The 21,694-nt window shown below is 42.9% G+C and overlaps 1 protein-coding gene across 1 annotated transcript in view; it reads right to left on the bottom strand.

Annotated features, from left to right (window-relative positions):
• Nucleotides 1-21,694, bottom strand: part of ACSL6 (acyl-CoA synthetase long chain family member 6) — a 110,522-nt gene that overhangs the window by 19,011 nt on the left and 69,817 nt on the right. Inside the window, exons 9-11 of the mRNA XM_075009307.1 lie at nt 14,710-14,761; nt 7,069-7,142; nt 3,736-3,813 (exon numbers count right to left, since the gene is read on the bottom strand). Of these exons, the coding sequence (XP_074865408.1) occupies nt 3,736-3,813; nt 7,069-7,142; nt 14,710-14,761 (204 nt within the window). The remainder of the gene's footprint in view (nt 1-3,735; nt 3,814-7,068; nt 7,143-14,709; nt 14,762-21,694) is intronic.

Below are 21,694 nucleotides of genomic sequence, written 5' to 3'. Positions count from 1 at the left end.
CAATATGGAGCCACGAGGGCCTGGGTGTGGAGAGGGGAGAGTTCCAGACAGAGAGCAAAGAGGGAAAACAATCAGAGCTCCCAGTCTGTGTCACATACGAGATACACATTTGGAGAAAAGAAGCTATTCCTCTGTGAAAAAGTAACCTTAATTAAAAGCTACCGGCTAGCCATGTCAAATGTGGAGAGTTAAATTCTTAAGTCCCACTATGTATTTTCAGAATTGCTAAAATTCAGTAATATCTAAGCCTTGTAGTATTTTATTAGTGAGTGACTAGTTTTACTTACCTCTGGCTTTTTTGTTAGTACGAGAGGAAGTTTTCAGGACACAAAAGACAACAAGGAATAGGCACTCAACTCCCATTTCGTCCTGGAGAAATTCTGCAATTGTTGTCTTTAGAGCCATAGTAAAATTGCAGAATTCCCCCAGGACTCTCCCTTTGGACGTCATTGGGAGTTGGCCTGTAAACCTACACCCCCCCCCCGCAACTACTTAAGCTTTATAGTTCCAAAATAACGAGGGAATAGCTGTACAACTCCTACTGAGTTAACAGGAATTATGCAGCTAATCCATACACAGTAAACCCTTGATATAACAGACTAATGGGGGGAGAGGTGTCCATTAAAACCAAAAGTCTGTTATATTGGCGGGTCTACTCCAAGGGTTTGCTTCTCCAGCTCCCAGTCGCCTGTGCTCTGCCCTGAGCATGGTGGCTCCTTAGGCTCCAAGTTGCCTGCACTCAGGGAAAGCGGGGCGGCTCCTCTGGCTCTGAGGTGCCACTGCTGCTGTGTTCTTCCCCCTGCAGCTGGGACCACCACTGCGGATCTCAGCTGCGGGGAGGGGCACATAGCAGGAGCAGCTCTCCAAGCCACAGCCAGGGACCTCAAGACTACGGCGATCTCAGCCGCAGGGGGCACTGGTGGCATCTCTGGTGAGTTGCTATTTACAGTACTGTAGAGTACACTACTGTACTCTACTTTCTCTCGGGGGGAAGCCAGTGGACATCCATTATTACCAACGTCCAGTAAAACAGGGTCTGCTACAGCCAGGGTTTACTGTATAAGGGCTCTGATTAAGCTTTCCTCATCCCTACACAAGCTGGTCTAGTCAAAGACACCTCACACTCTGTCGCCACCTAACGTCGATTTCAACTTCGAAATAGCACCCAACATGTGTAGCCGTGACGGGCGCTATTTCGAAGTTAGTGCCGCTACTTCGAAGTAGCGTGCACATGTAGACGCGGCCTGTAAATGTTTACTCTAAAGTAGAGACTATAAAACCACAGGAATTTAATCAACAGGAGCTTGTGAGTTTAAGAAATATTGACTTGTCAAATCCAAATACTATACTGCTGTGCAGCAAGCTTTAAAGTAAATAATTAAAGAGCCACATGGAAAAAATTAGTCACTGTATATGCAATGAGAGCACTTTAAAAATTAAGTAGTATAAACACTGAGGTTTAAAGAGTAATCTTAAGGGCCTGAATAGTTTTATTTATAAGATTTAGACATGTATGAAAATGTCTGAAGCCAGTAAAATCTATTTTATTTGCTATTCCAAAAATTAATGGTTATTTTAAAGATGATTTTTACAAGTGTTTGGAAAATCAATCTTGTAAAAAAGTTTTGTAATGGGAATGTTGGCAGTGCATATTTTTAGTTACAGAATGATTAGCAGGCAAACACTCACCTCTTCAATGAAGTAACATCCTGTGCAACTCAGTTGCTCTCAAGTTGTTTTAACATTGATTATGTAATTTCATCAACTGACTCTGTATTAAACTATGTTTTTGATAACAGTTGCTGGCTACATTGATTTATGTTAGAAGAAAAGACTGTTGCATAGTCACAAGACAACATGAAAATGAGATTTACATTTAGAAATATATTGGATCTTTCTTCTCCAAATCCTCTATGAAGCACATTTTTCCAAGGTCCAGGTTTCTTAACATGGTGGAAAGTAACTTAAGGCTGGTATAGCTGTTATTAGAGTGAGGCCCAACACAGAATTCCAAATATAAAAATCTCAAAAAACAAAAACAAAACAAAACAAAAATTGGGAGGTTTGGGTTCAGATACTGATTTTAAAAATGGCATCAACCCAAATCTGAGCCTCCAATGAATTTTGGGAATTAGACCGAAAACTGAACCTAGATCCAAACCTCACAGTACTGGCCAATCCTTAGTTCATAGACTTTCAGGCCAGCAGAAACCACTATAGCTACGTCTACACGGGTATGCTACATCGCAATAGCTTATGTAGCGAAATCGAAATAAGCTATTTTGATGAATAGCATCTACACGTCCTCTAGGGCTGGTGCCGTCAATGTTCAACGTCGATGTTGGGCAGCACTACATCAAAGTAGGCGCTGCAGGGGAGCGTCTACACGCCAAAGCGGCCCACATCGAAATAAGGGTGCCAGGAACAGCTGCAGACAGGGTCACAGGCTGGACTAGCACTTCTGGGACAACAGCTAGCCTCTCCCTTAAAGGGCCCCTCCCAGACACACTTGCACTAAACAGCACAAGATCCACAGAGCCGACAACTGGTTGCAGACCCTGTGCAGGCAGCATGGATCCCCAGCTGCAGCAGCAGCAGCAGCAGCAGCAGCAGCCAGAAGCCCTGGGCTAAGGGCTGCTGCACACGGTGACCATAGAGCCCTGCAGGGGCTGGAGAGAGCGTCTCTCAACCCCTCAGCTGATGGCCGCCATGGCGGACCCTGCTATTTCTATGTTGCGGGACGCGGATCGTCTACACGTGCCCTACTTCGATGTTCAGCGTCGAAGTAGGGCACTATTCCCATCTCCTGTTGGGGATAGCGACTTCGATGTCTTGCCGCCTTACATCGATTTCAACTTTGAAATAGTGGTCGCCACGTGTAGACGTGGCGGGCACTATTTCGAAGTTGGCACGACTACTTTGAAGTAGCCGGCTCATGTAGACTCAGCTTCTGATAATCTAATCTGACCTCCTAAACAAAACAGGAGCTGTAACAGAAACTATTGAATGCCTTATTTGAAAAGAATGTGAAGTCACTTCTATGGGCTGGCATGAATCAGTACTTGTTATTATTTCCAGGAGACAATGGCTTCCCCTTGCTGCATGATACACTGGTTTGCCAAGAACTACTTTGAGGGTTTCCTCCCGCTTTTCAGTTTCTGCAAATTGATTTACCCCATAGAGAAGAGTGATGCTGATAAAGAATATCTGCAATATTATTTAAACCACCATGATTACTGGTCTTATAATACTTTTGAGGAACAGCTTTTCAAATAAGAGATATCATTTGCTCCCAAAAGAGATAATTATTTCTGACGAGTGCCATTTAATTCTCACAGTTATACTTCAGAGAGTCCACTAGAGTTGCTCCATATTTACCTGGGCAAGTGGGATCAGAGTCTACATCCGCATTGCTTTTGGAGTATAATCTGTTTTAGGGTATAGTATATTGTGGAGTATTTTGGTATTGTAATGCCAGCAGACCGCAGTTGTCTGCAGGAAAACTTGAACCTGCATACTCTGGAGCTTAGCGTATGAGCCTCTACCACATGAGCTAAAAGTCAGCTGACTATTAGCTAAGGCTGTAGAGTAGACTCTCTGTAAGTGGTCTCAGTACTGCCAGATGGGACAGTGTACCACACCCAAAGCGTGTTTGGGTTACACAAGGTTTACGATTTTATTTATTTTATTGTTTAGTGAGGAAACAGAGGACTTCCACTGACACTATGCTCTTACCTGTACAATTCTCTCAAACATGTGTGCTAAAGGCAAATAGGAAATGAGTACATCCTCACAAGTAGGAAACCACTGACTCTGGAAGAAAAACACAAGGAGCCCCACAAGGCCTCGTCAGTTCAGACAGGTTTCTTACCTGTATAACTCTTTCAAACATGTGAGCCAGAGGCAGGAAGGAGATGAGCACATCGTCCTGTCTCGGAAATATCACTTTCTGCAGGTGAAGGGCATGGGAGACAGAAAGGAAAGAAACACTGACAGGAAGACAACAAGAGAGTCATAAAACAATAAAAAGAAAAATGGCACCAGAGGAGAAAAAGGGTAAAGATAGTCGAGAAAGAGAGAGAGCGCATACAAAGCGAAGCGTTAGGCCACAACATCAATGAAGCTAAGTTAGCAGGAGTAGTAAAGCGCTCAAGGATGTACACAGAGAGCAATGGGGAACTCTCCCCACCACAAGCGTCTATTTATCAAGAACATTCTGCAACTCATACTGCAAACAGATGCTGACACCAAGGAACACAACTTTCCTACGTAGACATTTAAAGTGAGGCGACCAAATAAAGATTTGCATGCGCAGATTGGCATTTGCCTCAAAATGGGTGTCTGGGCACTGCAAGCACCCAGATTCAGGAGGTGACTATTACTGGCACAGTGCTCAGCTGAGCCAAGTACACACTCACACTTTCACTCAGCCTTACTGCAAGTTGAGGTAAAGAGAAGGTCGGTCTGTCAATACCGGGGAATAGCCAGGGCCAAAGTAGCCCCCAGTGTAAATACAAATGGTTCCCCAGGACTGCTCTGCTGGCTGGGGGTGGGGGGGGTGGGGATACATTCTGTTCAACTTCCAACTATCTTTTTGCTCCTGGAACACCTCCTTGTTCATCCAGCCAACCCTGACATGAGCCAGGGGTTAGCCAGGGATTGCATAAAGCTGGCCACACCAGCCTTCCTTCATCTTGGTGGACTCTTCGAGACATCCCATTTGGGCAGCTTGAAAGTTGCTTTGTGCTTCCCTGCCACTATGAAATGACCTTAACACAACTGACAGTCTAGGTCCTAGCCATGGTGTCTAGGTTTGAAGATGTGGACTTATTAAACAGAAAATTTTTATCAAAAGTTTAATCCTATATAGAGATGGGTGCTTTCCTCCGAACTGCAGCCTTTATCCTGCAAATGGGTTCAAATAGATGACCTCTTTTGCCCATGTGTATCCTCACTGAAGTCAGTTGAGCTCTGAAGAGGCAGAAGGACTACCTGTGCACATCCAGCTACAGATTCAAAGCATTAGATTGAAAGATGGTTTACATCTTTTGCATCAGGTTAATTATTGATTTTAATCAGAATATGTTGGAAAGTAAGCTGTAAAATATATTATTTTTGGTTAGTGTTTCTCTCAGTTTTAAGCATCTACATTACTGGTGCCCCAGAGACAGATGTGTGAGCGGTGGGGAGGAGCAAGAGGTTGAATAAATTATAAAAAGAAGAAAAATATGTTTGATTTGCTATGATTTCTTATTTTGTCTTATTAGACTGGAATTTAACCCATAGCCTCACGTGATGCATGAGAAGAAAAGCTAAAAGAACAATACAGTAATGTCTTTATATAAAAGTTTCTCAAGTTGTAGCGAAAGCCATATTACAGAAATTACAGAGATTGATGGCTTGATTATCCATTATGTGGCACCTTGTATGCCAATGCAAAGAGGGTGTAAAACCCTGCTCAGTCAGAATGGGGATCCTTTCATATCCACTTTGCACTCCCATTACTCTTCTGTAACTGTCAACCCAAGATGCAAAATAACAGATGCACTTAAGTTGCTTTCCCATGGAAAGGAATATTGAGGTTAACTCTCTCTGGGGCACGTTTTCTGCCACTTTCTGAGGTCAAATGTGGTAAGAATTTAGTAATTACAGTGTCTTATTTCACCTGTACTTTTATATGGCAGTCAAAATATTCTCTTTTGTACAGGAGACTAAGATGCTGAGCTATTTCAGTCTACCTGCAAATGTTTCTTGAAACTTATCTCCTAAGGTACAGCTATGAAAGAACAGTCTCAGCACTGGAGAAAAGTTGTATTTTCTCAGTTTTGCTAAAAAGGAAATATTTTGTACCTTTGGTGCAACATTTTTTCTGTTTTTTTCCCCCCAAAACACAAATTGTTTGCCTTCCAGCCAATGACAGTCTTAGGTCTTGATCCAATACCCTTTGAAATCAATGTAAGCAATCCTATTTCCTGGCTTGATTCTGCAAAAATATTAAGTAGCCTCAATCTCCATTGAAGCTGGAGGTGTGGCTTGCAGGGTGTGTTTACTCTGTGAATTGTTTCAGTGACACTTTATGGTGATAATTAATGAAACCTCAACTTTACAGGCACTTAAAGGAGTTCAGTGGATTACTCTCCACAACATGCGTGAGTATTTGCAGAAGTAAGACTAAATCTCGGACTCTGTAGAGTCAAGCCTGAAACAGGAATATTTACAGCATTGGCCAGGAATAAATTTCAGATTTATTGTAATAAGGTGGTTGCGTTATCAGTACACTGTTTCTTTAATAATAATGGTTCAGCCAATGGCCCTTGTACCATATACAAGTAGATTCTTTCCATCATTTAAGTATTAGTCTGATTAATGATTAATTAGTACTGTAATAATGCAGTTTCCCATGCAGGAAGCCTGGTTTCCAAATGCACGTTTATGCATTGTATTAAATGTACTGCACATATAAAAACTGGGAGTTTTCTATTTTTAAAAAAAATATGTAACACAATGTCACATTGATTACATTCTAAACACAGGATGGAATAAATTATGCTTTTAGTATAAATATAAACTATTTTTATAACATTTTAAATATGTTGCATAGGTTATATACTTTATATATACTGTGTGATGAACAAAGGCTATCAAACAAATAAGGAATACATGGGAAATTGATTTTCTCTGTGGCTTGGTTTATGGGCATCACTGGGAAGTCTGTAGGCATTTTTTAAGTTCTAAGCACTGGTCACAATTCTACTGAGGTTCTTTGCCCATCACCACGGGCCCAATACTGCAAAATCAGCTCATTGTCTGAATTAGAATTGAGGGTGCTCTCCAAAGGTGCTCAGCATCTCACAGGAGCAGGCCCCAAGTGAATGTACCTGTAACTGAGGAGTCAGCTGTCAACTGTCATAATGGCTTAGTGTTGGTCACATTTCATGAGCTTGGGCCCCCAAGGTGAGATTTCACTCTGTTACCACCTCCAGGATATTTCAACAGCTTAGATAAATTTAAAATAACCTTGAAATTGAAACTGAAAAATTCACTGTATGAATAGATCAGGGTATTCACCTCTGTCACTTTCAGAAAGCCTGAAAAATCAGCAACCACATTCCCATGGGTCAGCATAACACCTTTGGGTTTCCCTGAAAAGAAAAAAAGAACAGAAAGAGAAACAGTGCACAGCGTAAATGAAAGACCTGCCATAAGTTTTCAAAGGCTTCTAAGACCTGGAGGGGTTAAAATTCTTTTCAACATCCCTTCTTGAATTCTAATAAAGCAGTTTTCACAAGTAAGCTGTTTCTGTGAGATAAAATATACACAGATGTCAATATAAACACAAGAGCAATAGCATGACTTTATTGCCCATCCTCAGGGTCAGGTACTGAGAATCGCTGGTGAATGAGAGGATTTAAGAATGACATGCAACTGTTTATAAAATATTACTGCAACATAAGTACAGAAAGTTTTATTTAAGGGTTATTCTGTGGGTCCGTTTGTGATACTCTTATGTTGAACAACTTCCAACCAGCAACGAAGGGTCCTGTGGCACCTTATAAACTAACACAAAAGTTTTGAGCATGAGCTTTCGTGAGCACAGACTCACTTCATCAGATGCACGAAGTGAGTCTGTGCTCACAAAAGCTCATGCTCAAAACTTTTCTGTTAGTCTATAAGGTGCCACAGGACCCTTCATTGCTGTTACAGATCCAGACTAACATGGCTACCCCTCCGATACTTAACTTCCAAGCAGTTTCACTAGTTTCAATAGAGCTACCTTCAGTGGAGTGCATGGCTACGTGAGTAACAGCATCAGGATCTAGTCTTAGTCATCTAGATGTGGGCTGAAAATGATCTTTAATTTAATTTATTTAATGTGAAGGTTTCTTTCAGAGATCATTGTCTTACCATCACTCTCTTTTCTATTCTAAGATATGGCTACTGGCTGATGACCTGAATAAATCTTTTTGGGGATTTACACTCTCAATACACCAAAATGTGGATATTAATGGATGACACATACGGCCACAGAGCCATTTGCAAAAACCTGCAGCACTCCTACCCATCAGCAAATAGAATACAGTCAGCATAGTGCAGAGTAAGGTGCTATTAAGTGTGAGTACAAAAGGCAGAAATGGGACCTGGTTTTCCCCAGACATGGGAAAACACTTTTAATCAGACTAAGCCTGGGACTGGCTGGGTGGCACTGCCCTCAAAGACGACTTCATTCTTCATTGTAAAGGGGATGGAGTTCTTTGTCATATTACACATGCATAATGAATCCAAACCGTGCTCTGTGGAATCTCACTGTAGTTAATGAACTTACATATCCAGGTAGAATTTGCCCCCTGGATAAATGAAACATGCTACTGGTATTTGGAAGAGTCAGTTTCCTATGGGGTTAATAGATTGGGATATATTCCAGGGGCTTTTGTTCACAAAACTTTGCTGCTACCATTCCAGTGCCTTTGTGGATAGTTCTCCGGGTCATGAAAACTCTGGTTGGGTCACTTCTATCATATTTACCCCCCAATAACAGCAGGCGTTCTGAGATCAATTAGAGGAGCCACATGGGCAAGACAGCACTCTTAGTTCTCCCTTAATTGTACAAAACACCAAATTCACCCAACATTCAGAATAATTAAGTGAACCCTGAATAAAAACATTTGCCACTGCGCATATTTATTGGAATGAACTGGACATTTATAACATAAAGGCTGTGGTCACACTACCCCTACTTTCAGAGGGCGCATGCTAATGAGCTACTTTTGCAGATGCTAATGAGGTGTTTCTATGAATATGCAGTACCTTATTAGCATAATAGCATCTACGCATGCTTTGAAAGTGTCAGTTTCGAAATGTGCACTGCCAGTGTAGCCAGGGGCCTTTCAAAATGACCCCCCGCATTCTGAAAGCCTCTTCTTCCCACAACCAAATGGGAAATGGGAAAACCAATGGGAAGAAGGGGATTCTCAAATCGGCCTGTCCAACTCAAACAGTAGCAACTTCTACTGAGTTGACTTCAGAAAAAAACTTGTGGGTGCAGCAGTCTGTTCATCAGTTCTCATTAAGGCCAGCAAGAGAAACTTGCACCTGTGATTTTTATTTAAAAACAGCTGGTTATTCTTCCTTAGACTGAGTACCTCACTGAAACAACACAACCTAGATTATACATCCCAGCTATATCAATTAAGTGTTTTTCCTCTGGTACTCTGTCAAAAATCATCAGCATTCTGGAAAATGAGATGGATTCTTCATTTCTTTCAACACTTGAATTTGTTTATTTGAGCTCTGAAAATTTTCATTGCATGACTGAATCATAGAATCCTAGAGCTGGAAGGGATCTTAAGAGGTCATCTAGTCCATCCCCCTGCCTAACGCAGGATCAACCCTAATTAAATCATTCCAGCCGGAACTATGTCAAGCCGGGGCTTAAAAATCTCCAGCACCTCTCTAGGGAACGCATTCCAGTGCTTCACCACCCTTCCAGTGAAATAGTTTTTCCTAATATCCAACCGACACCTCCCCCTCTGTAACTTCAGACCATTGCTCCTTGTTCTGCCATCCGTCACTACTGAGAACAGCCTCTCTCCGTCCTCTGTAGAGTCCTGCTTCAGGAAGTAGAAGGCTGCCTCATGCTTCTCTTCTGCAAACTAAACAAGGCCAAATCCCACAGCCTCTCCTCACGGGTCACGTGCTCTATCCCCCTAATCATTTTCATTGCCCTCCACTAAACCTGCTCCAATGCATCCACATCCTTTCTATAGTGGGGGTGCAGAACTGGACACAGTACTCCAGATATGGCCTCACCAGTGCCAAATAGAGGGGAATAATACATTCTCTAGATCTGCTGGAAATGCTTCTCCTAATGCACCCCAATATGCAGTTAGCCTTCTTGGCTTCAAGGACATACTGTTGAATCATATCCAGCCTCTCATCCACTGTTATTACAGATCTTTTTCTGCTGCACTGCTACTTTGCCAGTCAGTCCCCAGCCAGTAACAATCATGGGATTTTTTTGTCCCAAGGGCAGGACTCTGCACTTGTCCTTGTTGAAGCACATCAGATTTCTTTGAATCGCCCAATCCTCCAATTTATCTAGGTCACTCTGGACCCTAACCTCACCTTCCAACGTATCTACCTGTCCCCCTAGCTTAGTGTCATCCATCAATTTGCTAAAGGTACAATCCATCCCTTCATCCAGGTCACTAATAAAGACGTTGAACAATATGGGCTCTAGAACCGACCCTTGGGGCACTCCACTTGAAACCAACAGCCAACCAGATATTGAGCCATTGATCGCTACCCGCAGGGCCTGACCATCTATCCAGCTTTCTATCCATCTTACAGTCCATGTATCCAGTCCATACTTCCTTAACTTATGGGCAAGAATGTTGTTGGAGACTATATCAAAAGCTTTGCTAAAGTCAAGGTATATCACATCCATTGACTTCCCCATGTCCACAGAGCTAGTTAGCTTATTATAGAAGCTAATCAGATTGGTCAGGCATGACTTGCCCTTGGTGAATCCATACTGACTACTCGATCACTTTCCCCTCTTCCAAGTGCTTCAAAATGGATTCCTTGAGGATCCCCTCCATGATTTTTCCAGGGACTGAGGTAAGGCTGACAGGTGTATAGTTCCTTGCGTTGTCCTTCTTTAATGATGGGCGCTACATTTGCCTTCCTGTTGCCCTTCTCATTCCTTGCTAGCTGCAGTTTCAATTGTGCTTTCACTTTCCTGATTACTCCCTGGCATTCTCCAGCCATATATTTATACAGTAAATCCTTGAAACGGGCAATTTCAAATTGCGTTTAACTTGCATTAACGCAAGTTAAGTGCAACTCAAAATCACACTTCCCCCAAACCTGGCTCAACCCCACCCCCAGCAACACGTGATCCCGGTTCAAACCACCCCTCTATCCCCACCCAGTCCTGTTCACCCCCTGTGTGTGGCTCTGGGTCACCACCCCCATCCCAGTTCAACCCCTCCTCGGCCCTGGTTCAACCCCTTCCCCACACAGCTCTGGCTCACCACTCCTAGCATGTGGCTCCAGCTCAACCCCCCTGCCTCTCCCCGCCCAGCCCCAGTTCAAATCCGTCACATGTGGCTCTGGCTCAATTTCACCCCCTGCTCCCCCCTGCAGCCCTCACCCACCCCAGGCTTAACCCTCCTGCCCTCCTCCCACAGCCCCAACCCACAGCCAGGCTTACCCCTACCTAACTGCCCCCCCAACTCCAAGACTTACCTTTCTAAAGAGCACCAGGTGCTACTGCTGCTTCCCAAGCTGCAGAACATGAATTCTGCCAGGGAAAAGCCTACATGAAATTTGAGTTATGCAAGGGTGCGTGGGAACACAACCCTCACATAATTGAGGGACAACTGTACTCCTCCTTAGTCATCTGTCTAAGTTTCCACTTCTTATATGCATTCTTTTTGAGTTTAAGCTCACCAAGGATTTCCCTGGTAAGCCAAACTGGTTGCCTACCATATTTGCTTTTCTTACTGTGCGTTGGGATACTTTGTTCCTGTGCTTCAGTAAGACTTCTTTAAAATACTTCCAGCTCTCCTGAGTGCCTTTCCTCTTCATATTAGTTTCTCAGGGGATCCTGCCCATCAGTTTTCTCAGGGAGTCAAAGTCCGCTCTTCTGAAATCAAGGGTCTGTATTTTACTGCTCATCTTCCTTCCTTGTGTCAGAATCCTGAACTCTACCATTTAGTCATCACTGCAGTCCAGCTTGCTACCTACTTTTACTTCTCCAACTAGTTCTTCTCTGTTTGTGAGCAGCAGGTCAAGCTGTGCATGGTCCCCAGTCGGTTCCTTCAGCACTTGTACCAGGAAGTTATCCCCAACATTGTCCAAAAACTTCCTGGATTGTCTGTGTGCTGCTGCATTGGTATCCCAACAAATGTCTGGGTGATTAAAGTCTCCCATGAAAACCAGGGCCTGTGATTTGGAATATTCTCTTAGTTGTTTGAAGAAATACTCATCTTCCTCATCTACTTGATCTGTTGGTCTATAGCAGACACCAGCCACAACATCACCTCTCTTGCTTCTGCCCCTAAGCTTAACCCAAAGGTTCTCAACTAGCTTTCCTCTATCCATATACTGGAGCTCTAAGCAATCATACTGCTCTCTTACGTACATCACAACTCCTCCTTCTTTTCTCCCTTGCCTGTCCTTCCTGAACAGTTTATACCCTTCCATGATTGTGCTCCAATTATGCATCATGATCAGATGATTCAGAACATCTGCCGGGATTATTCAAACCATCATCATCATCATTTGATAGCAAGTCGGAAATCCTAAAAATATAGCCCTTCCTTCCTCTACCTTTTTTCTTTGTGAATAACAGCTGAATTCAGCATCCCTGAGTATTTGTGACTCTAAACACATCAGAGAAAAGCACCTGTTTTCACAACCTTCATCACCACAAGTATCACCAAGAAAAATTCCAGAACAAGCAGTGCTGCAGAATTGATGCCGATTTAGCTCTATATGCCATGATGGTGATCAGAACGGCTGTGGCCACACTTGGCCAAAATTTCGAAATGGCCATGCTAATGGCCAAATCAGAGTATATTAATGAGGCACTGAAACGGACTCCCCTTCAGTCGAGCCACACATGATCGAAAGTGGCACTTTCGAAATGCCTCAGTCGGCAGCACGCTAATGAGGTGCTGAATATTCATTTCAGCACCTCATTAGTATCCTCCAATTTGGCCATTAGCATGGCCATTTCTAAATTTTGGCCCAGTGAGGCCACAGCCAATAAGTTTCACCTTTTAATTAGTACATCAGAGTATTTGTCAGAAGGTGTAGCAAACCAAGAGTTAAATTTGCTATACGTCCTTTCCCAGCGTACGTACTAGATGGAAAAACAGTTAGTGTTATAACTTTTTAAATCATTAAAGTATCCTCTACTTGAATTTACTTCACACAGATAACAGTACAAAATATTCTGAAGATTGTGTTGCACATTAACACGTATATACAGCTGAGATGCGTAAACAATGCCCAGTCAAGTCACTCAATAACCAGAACACGACAGTCTTCATGTGTCACTTCAGTGAGGAGCATGTCTGATACTTTATGCAAGAGAAAGGAATCTTTTCAATGTCACTGAACACTTCTAATTACATTGTTCCTTCTAGCTCTGAATGAATGACATCCAGTGTCATTTCTGAGCCTGTAAATGATTGCTTACACCAAGACAGCATCCGTTAGTCGCTGGTGCATTTTACTGAACCATCAAAAGCCTTCATCTTCCAATGGGCTCTTTTGGAGATAGAATTCCTGGGCAAATTAGTCACTTGTTTGTGCTTTAAAAAATGAAGTTGGTTTTTTTTTTCAGAGCAGTCAGTTCTAACAACTGAACTTCTGTCAACAGATCACATCCACACACGAAAGCAGATCGAAAGAGGGCCAACCAGAAGCTCAGCAAACAGGGCTGCCCACTGAACTACAAGCCCTGTTTGTTGACACAGGGCCCCCTGGAGCATCCACAAAGCTTATCTGTCAACAGAATGCGTCAAAAGCAGCGTTGTGCCTCATGGCAGAGGCAGAAAGCTGTCAGTGAAACTGCTGAGTTTTTTCAACAAACTGTCAATAAAACACATTTTGTGCGCAGATGCTCCCTAGGTTTTGTTGACAAAATGCATAAAAGCAGCAGTAGCCTACAAGTATATGTGTATCTGCAACGTTACACACTGTGTGCGTGTGTTCTGTGTGTTTGTGCTGCTATACACTGTGTATTTGCCTGCATCTTTGTGTTGTGTTTGTGTTCTGTAGTTCGTGTTGCAGATGGTATTCTTATTATTGTTTTGCAGCACAATTAATCAGTCAATTAATCAAGATTAATTTTTTTAATCGCTTGACAGCACTAACTTTAATAGACTGGAAGCATTAAATATTATACTTGGAGTTGATGAACCAGCACACTAACCCATTCAAGCGCTCCACAGGTAAGTGGCAGGTAACAATCCATACTATTGTACAGCTTATGTCCTAGACTTATCAAGCAATAGGCAATTCTGTTCTTCGAAGGAAATTCAGCACAAGGCCATTCAGTTTCAGTTGATGACTCTTGCTTTGCTACCACAAAGTAAGCCATTTCAAAGCCACTAATGGATAGCACAGAGTGACAGACTATCCCATGAACAGACGGATGTGGATAAAAAAGTTGTATTTCAATCAGGATTTCAGGACTACGATGCATTTCTGGAATGTGCTCTGGATCCATAGCTAAGTGCTGCATGCCGCAATATGAATTCAGATCAGTGCTTGAAGAACTCTCGGAAGAGGACTAGCTCTTTGCCTTTCTTTTACGATGTGTTATGCTTTTATGTAATGCTGTATACTGGGCATAATTATCAGTTATGCTTTTTTTTTTTATATCTGCAGAGAGAATTTTTTTAAAAACCAAGAGATATGCAGACAGAATATTTTTATACACTTGCAAAATCATATCACCAAATACATTTTAAGTAGTTGCAGAATTTTTTGGTGTGTGTTTTATACCTGTGTCCTCTAAGTTTTTAATTTGTTTATAACTTTGTAACTATTTATGTTTCTCTCTCTCTCACACACACAGAGTTAATGAACATAAAACAAGCATGTTACATTGTGTTTATACATGGTGAGCTGTTATTTTGAGTGATTTTGGTACTCTAATGTAATGCATTAAGATTAAAAAACTTGTTTTGTTACCTGTAGTGCCACTTGTAAAACAGACAATCGACAGATCTTCTGGTTGAGGAGGCTAGAAATACACAAAGAAAACAGGAAAATTATAGCCATGGGTTAGTATCATTAGCTTTTGTGCTCACTTTTTTCTTTTAAAGCAATCCTATCTTAACTGCATCATTTAGATATTTTTCTTGGAGCTTGCAAAAAGCACATCATGCAATTCTTTCATGTGTCTATTTGGTCTAGTTTCTGTCTTTTCCCCTAGGTTAAGATGTGTTAAGTAAGTCTGACCGGTCCCTCATGCAAGATCCTTGCCTCTTTATAATATGCTATATTCCAACCCAATAAAAGAAAACCATAGCCCTCAAGTTTGAACGTAACAGCTGTTTGAACTACTTGTTAAGAGACTAGGAAATCATTTGTTAACAGATCCCAATTTTTTTCATCTATGTTTGTTGTGCATGAGCGGCTAACATTTGGGATGAATATTATATAGCTGATGTGCTGTTTGAAAACAGCTATTTTCTGTTTATTATCCGTGCCAGGTGTTGGGTCCAGTGTTCCCTCTAATCTTTTTCATCCATGTGTGGATTTTTGTTGTCCACATATGGAATAATTTTTTTAAAAAATCCAGCTCTGAGTGCTTTGCTAACCAGCGAGGCAGCATTTGAATTTTTCCTGAGCAGCTTAGAGGGAACACAGGTTGGGTCCCCTAAGTCATGTGGCATTTTTTCTGGTTTCTAAATGGATGATAAACTTTTTATTAAGAACAGTAACAAATAATGTTCTAATTTCTGCCTGAGTGCTCATTCATTCTAAGAATTCAGGACATCTGTGGAATGTACAGGCATTTTTACAAATATCCACAGTACCAAATACATGCAAATAACAAATAAAATGCTCTTAGGAAATGAAACCGCACATTTTTACTTGTAAAATATTTGGAAGTCAGGTTTCTGTCTGCTACGCATCCAGCTGTATTCTCATAATGTAGCTAATATGTTCAAATATGTAGGTGCCTTATTTTTGGAAACTTACTTTGAGACTCTGAGGCCTAACTTTCACTATAAACTGCTGCCCTCTGCAACTGAAGTCAACAAGATCAGTGACATTCAGCAGCTATGAGCTGTCAAGCCCTGTGTGGTTCAAGTTCAGCCACCAAAAAGTAAAACACACATAGGTAAAGGCTACTTTTGAGTGCACCCAGCAGCACACAGTCCTTCTTGCTAAAGCCATACCTAATTCAACAGCTTTCAAAATTCCCCCGGTAGTGCTTCTGTGGTGCATTTTTCTGTTACAGAAACCCCAACAAGTTTCCAAAGGCAGTAGTGGAAGAATCCACTCATACACATCGGGTAAGGTTTGCTAATTACCGTTTAAATCAATTTGATTTAATATGAGAATTGAATCATGATACCCATAGCTGGCTCTGCAGGGATGACACATGTCACCTTCCAGTATACCAAATGATAATTCATGACTGTGCTGGGACCATCCATTGTGATTTGTCTTTCCTGGTTACAGTTTTGTTGCCGAAGGAACATTTACTGTGAATTGACATACTATGGAATGTAAAAGTAGACACAAAGGCTGTGGCCATACTACCTCTCCTTTTCGGAAGGGGCACATCAATTACAGCCATTTGAAAATGCAAATGAGGCACTACCATGCATATGCAGTGCCTCATTTGCATAATGGCAGCCACATGAATTTTGAAGCGGCTAACTTTGAAGTGCTGACCAGCAGTCTTGCTGAGGGAGCTTCTAAATACATGCCCAACTTCGAAATTCTTTTACTCTCAATTTGTTTGTGTCACCAAGACCATGAAGATGGTTTGTGTTCTAGTCTGTAATTTTGCAGCTGTTGTTTTAGAGTCCAGTCTTACAGTGTATCAACTTCAATCAGGTTGATCTCTAAAAGAAACTCGTGCGTTTGCAGAACTTGTTCTCTTATCATTCTACGAGAGCCTTCCCCCCTCAACATGAATGAAAACTGCTGTAGTCCAAACAGAGCCCTTTGATTCCTAGAATGCCTAGTGACAGTATGCTGGGCACTTTAAATGATAGAGTCAGGGAAACAGAGGGTATCACTGTAGTCAGGACACATTTTCCTTCTGGGGAGGTTGTCTTGGAAACAAGAACAGGAGCTGAATAAAAGTCATTTCTGCTACTAGGTACTAAATCAGAGTAATAGCTCTTAGTTGGATTTGCAGAACTGAGTATTCATGAATCATACAAGAACAAAATAAGATATGAAGAGAAAAAGGAAGATTAAAAGATTAGGGGATACAACTAATAAAGAGCTGTGGTTTTTGACTGCTAAGCTCTGTTGTAAAGGGCCACTGTAATACAAGAATGAAAACGTTATCCCAGGTCCTCAAATACATCACAAGTGTCTTCCTCCGAAAGAGACATAGAAGACCATTCACAGATATGAATGACCTGTCTTATTATTATAAAAGATTTAGAGATATCCCAGCCAAGACCTGTGGCAACTGACTCATCAATTTCCTGCAGAAGAAGAAATCAGGAAGAGAAGATGGTGATGGATTGGACATCCCCTTTGAAAACCAACCACCACCATCACAAGGCACACTTTCAGTTGGATTCCACAAGGAAAAAGGAAAAGAGCGCATCCAAGAAACACCTGGTGCAGAGACCTGAAGGCAAACCTAAACAGACAGGATGCACCTGGTCAGAACTGGAAAAGATTCTCCAAGACAGGGAATGCTGGTGAAGGGTTGTCAATGGCCTATGCTCTAAGATGCAGGGTGGAAGAGGCTTATGACTATATGCAGATCACAAAGGCCGACTTAATGATTTTAGGGTACACTCCTGTTGTACGTACATGCAGAACGCCTCATTTTGTCTGAATAGGGGTTGAAGGTATGGACCCATACTGTCCATTACAAATTTTTTAATACCATAAACCTAATACCAGCCCCATCTGCTTTACAATGGGGTAAACAAACATTGCTATTCATTTGGACAAACTGACCAATCCCAGACTATCTCAAAAAAGGTGGAAAAATGAAATGGGTAATGCTAACAGGAAACTGTTGACTTGCACTGTGCATACCTCATGAAGAGTTTCTTTTGTAGTGAAAGGTGGTTAGGGCCCAATCCAAAGCCAACAAAGGCAACAGTAGAACAACCTGAATTTTTATACTCACCTAAGATATTTCCAGAGAGTATTTATTTCCACCCACAACCTGAACCTGGGGCAGCAACCCAGTCATAATGCTAAATCTATTCCAGACTGGCCAACTGGCATGCATCCCACCTAACCGAAGCCAACAAACAAGCCGCAGAGCCAAAGGTAGATTTTGCTGGTCAACATAGCTCAACCCAATCAGAGCCAGGACCAGCCATAAATCACCAAAGCAAGGATGGCCCAAAGGTGCAAATTGTAAAAACAATGTCAGATAGCCTCAAGGCTAACTCTGGGCAGATGCCATTAACACAGGCCATCATTAGTTCCACCTAGGAAAAGCAAGAAGTCCCAACCATAATATTCAACCAGACAATTAGACCCAAACAAAATTCTACTCAAATCTACCACTAACCAATACCTGCCTAAAGAGCAAAGCCTTAACCCTACTCCAAGTCTACCAGTTGGCTCCAACTCTACACATAGCTTGGGCCAACCCACCAGTTGCCTGGTCCAGCTGCTCCTACTGACCTCAAGAAATCCTGATATACTGGAACTCAGAGGCTGTATCTACACTAGCAAGTTCTTTAGGAAAAAAATGGGCCTTTTCTGAAAGAACCCCTGGAGTGTCTACACACAAAATGCGTTCTTTCAATCTGAAATCGGAAGAACACAGCACTTTATCTGGGGGTCCTCTTCCTCTCCCAGATGAGGAAGAGTGCTGTTTTCCAAAATATACTTTCAGAAAAAATGTGGACAGATGCCGCAGGGGCCTCTTTTTTGAAAAAGCAGTCCTCATGGTGCTGGATTTTTCAATCCCCAGCCTGTTCTTCAGAAAGGCCAGGGGCTGTGTGGATGCTCTCTATCGAAAGAGCAGATTGATCTTTTGATCTGCTTTTTTGCGTGTGGACATAATCTTTCAAAAGATGTGTTTTTGGAAGATCTCTTCTGGAAGAACTTATTTCAAAAGATTGCTGTAAGTGTGGACAGCCAATGAGAACAACCCTTATAGTAGCTATAGCAGAGGTGGGCAAAATCTGTCCCACAGGAACGTCCATCAGGCTCCCAGCCTGCCCCGTCCCTGCTCTGTGGTCAGAATGACTCTCTGGACACTGCCAGTCCAGGAGGAGAAGGGGAGAGGTTTCAAATCCTGCTCCCACCCTCAGTAAAATTTTGCAGTTTCCATTGGCTGGAAACCAGATAATGGGAGGTGTCTCTTCACAGGACAGGCAATATGCAAAGTACCCCTCCCCTGCTTTTGGGCTCACAGCATTCAGAGTCAATCACACATGGCACCTGCAGATAGTGCAGGGGCATGGAAGGCAGGGACACCGGCTGAGGAACCAGACAGGCTCCTAGCTGGGAACCGCACAAATAAGTGTCTCTCATCCAGAGCCTGCCTCTGGTAACCACCTTTCCCCCACCTACCCAAGCTCTGCACTTCTTCTTCACCCCTACCTCATGTAACCCAGACCTTAAGCAACCCTGCTCATGTACGCATAACCCCTCCCAGACCTTGCACCCCATTCCTCCACCCCCAGTGACAATTCAAATCCCTGCATCCCCTCCTGCACTCCTGCCCTGGGTCATAGCCTCCTCTCAAACCCTCCATCTCTTCCTCCATGCCAGCCCTCCGCCTCAGGTCACAACCCTTTCCTTCACCCAAATTCCTTCCCAGAACCCACACCCTCTCCTGCACCCCAATCCCTTGCCACAAACTCCATCCTGGATCCTGCACCTCCATTACTATCATGGAAGAGTGCAGCCCTTGACCATTTACCACATTCCTGGAGTGCCCCCACCCCTCTCAAAAATTATTCTCCGCCCCAGAGCTATTATCTGCCAACGGACTCACAAAATGGATCTGTCTACATGCCAATAAGGAGGTGCAACTTCAGAACTCATAGGCATACCCAAGAAAGCTTTGACTGAGGTAGCTCTCTAAAATAGCACTGGAGCTGTGGTACGAAGAGCAGAGCTCTGGACAGCAGGTTGAAAACATTAAGAAGGATCCTTGGCCAGACTATACTTACATAATTAAACTGTGCTGCCTAACTTTAGCCCAGGGCCCCCTGGTAGCCCCAGTCCTAGCCTAGGCTGCTCTGCTCTGCTAGCCTTTACTTTCATTATAGCCTGTTCCCCCTTCCCATCACACTTAATCCTACTCAGAGCCCTGTGCTTTCCCTAGTCCTAATTTTCCTCTGGGTCCACATTCTGGCTCTGACTATAACCTCACCTTACATATCCAGCCTAGACCAGTGGGGTGCAGTTTGCAAATTCCGGCTCCCAGCTCCTCCCTCAAGTGCATGTGCCCCAGTCTGGTTCCTGGCTCCCTCGAGCTGTGGGAGCCAGGTGGCAGCTGTGCCAGTCTGGCTTCCAACTCCTGCAAGCTGTGGGGAGCTGGGTGGCAGGCATGTTGGTCTGGCTCCTGGCTTCCCCAAGCTGCGGGAAACCAGGAACTTGGCAGCTGTCACTCCCCCCCACAACTGTAGGGCAATTAGCCCCTTTGTTAAAAAAACTAATGAGGCCTTCCTGGCATCTGAAATATGGGGCTGTCTCGGCCAAAACTGAACTGATGGTCACCCTACTGAAAAGCCACCTCTGCCAATTCTTAACTGTAGTGTTGGGCTCACCTGTCCGTAACACTAAACCACATTTAACTCCTAATGTTGACTCATCCTTTTATGTTCACCAGAACCCAGGACTCCCTACCACCTGCAGCCTTACAGCTGGCGCTATTTAGCTATTTAAATGAGCCAGAAGATTGCGGTGGATTGGTGAACTGAGGTTCATGGTATAGCCTCATACTGTAGGTAAAGGTTAAGCATTCATATCAGTTGGCAGGAGTTAAGTTACGATAGAGGGCAAGTTGGGCAGGCTTGTCTATTGTTATTTTTGGGATAGTACGTGGGGCCATATTATTATTTGGGGTTGAGTTAGGATTCAGGCTGGTTAGCAGGCGGGGGACAAGAGTTAAGGATGGGGCCAGTTATCAGATGTTAACAAGGATTAGAACTGAGGTCGGAGAAGCTGACAAATGAGAGTTGCTGGCCCCAGATGAACTAGCAGGAATCTAGTCTGAGATGTTTCCTGTTTTTCTTCTGTCTAGCAATTAAGGTGCCTTAACTGGCACCATTAATAATTATTATATTGTTTTTATGTGGCCTTTTGTTGAATTGTAATTGAACGGCCTTTTATAAAAGACATCAGATTGATGTAGTCTGGAATCAACTTCACCACGTAGCCTCTATGAGCTCCATGCCAGTCCCAAGCCTGGATGAAGGAGGAGGGTTGGTCAGATGTGTGTCGATGTGCTGACCGTCAAACAACAATACAAATGAAATCTGATGCCAGTACAACTAGATGATAAAAGATGCCAGCTCGGACGTTGCCCGGATAAACAAGGTCTGCGATACCAATCGAGTGATTGGGGTTGGGTCGATACGTTGACTACTGAAAGACTAACTAACACATATGCTATCCATTGGAACATGGCATGTCCGAACACCGCGGGCAACTGGAAAATTAGAGCTGATTTGGAAGGAGATGCAGAGATACTGATGTGATATACTTGAACTGGCAGAGATGCGTTGGATGGGATCAGGAGAGATATGTGGTTGTGAAGTCATATGGCCAGGAAATGAAATGAAGCACGAAGCAGCAGTTGGATTCCTTCTTAGCAAAACAGCTAGAACAGCATTATTAGGATACAAACAGGTGAGTGCAAGAATGATGGTAGCGAGATTCAAAGCAAAACCGTTCAACATCTCAGTCATTCAGGTGTATGCACCCATATTGGACAGTATGGAGGAAGAGATTGGGCTATTCTATAAAGACTTGACAAAGATGGTGGAGG

Source organism: Carettochelys insculpta, chromosome 15 (assembly GCF_033958435.1).
Source record: "Carettochelys insculpta isolate YL-2023 chromosome 15, ASM3395843v1, whole genome shotgun sequence".
In the NCBI taxonomy this organism is placed as follows: Eukaryota; Metazoa; Chordata; order Testudines; family Carettochelyidae; genus Carettochelys; species Carettochelys insculpta.
Note: the sequence above shows the minus strand (reverse complement) of the source record. Positions and strands in the feature narration are given on the sequence as shown.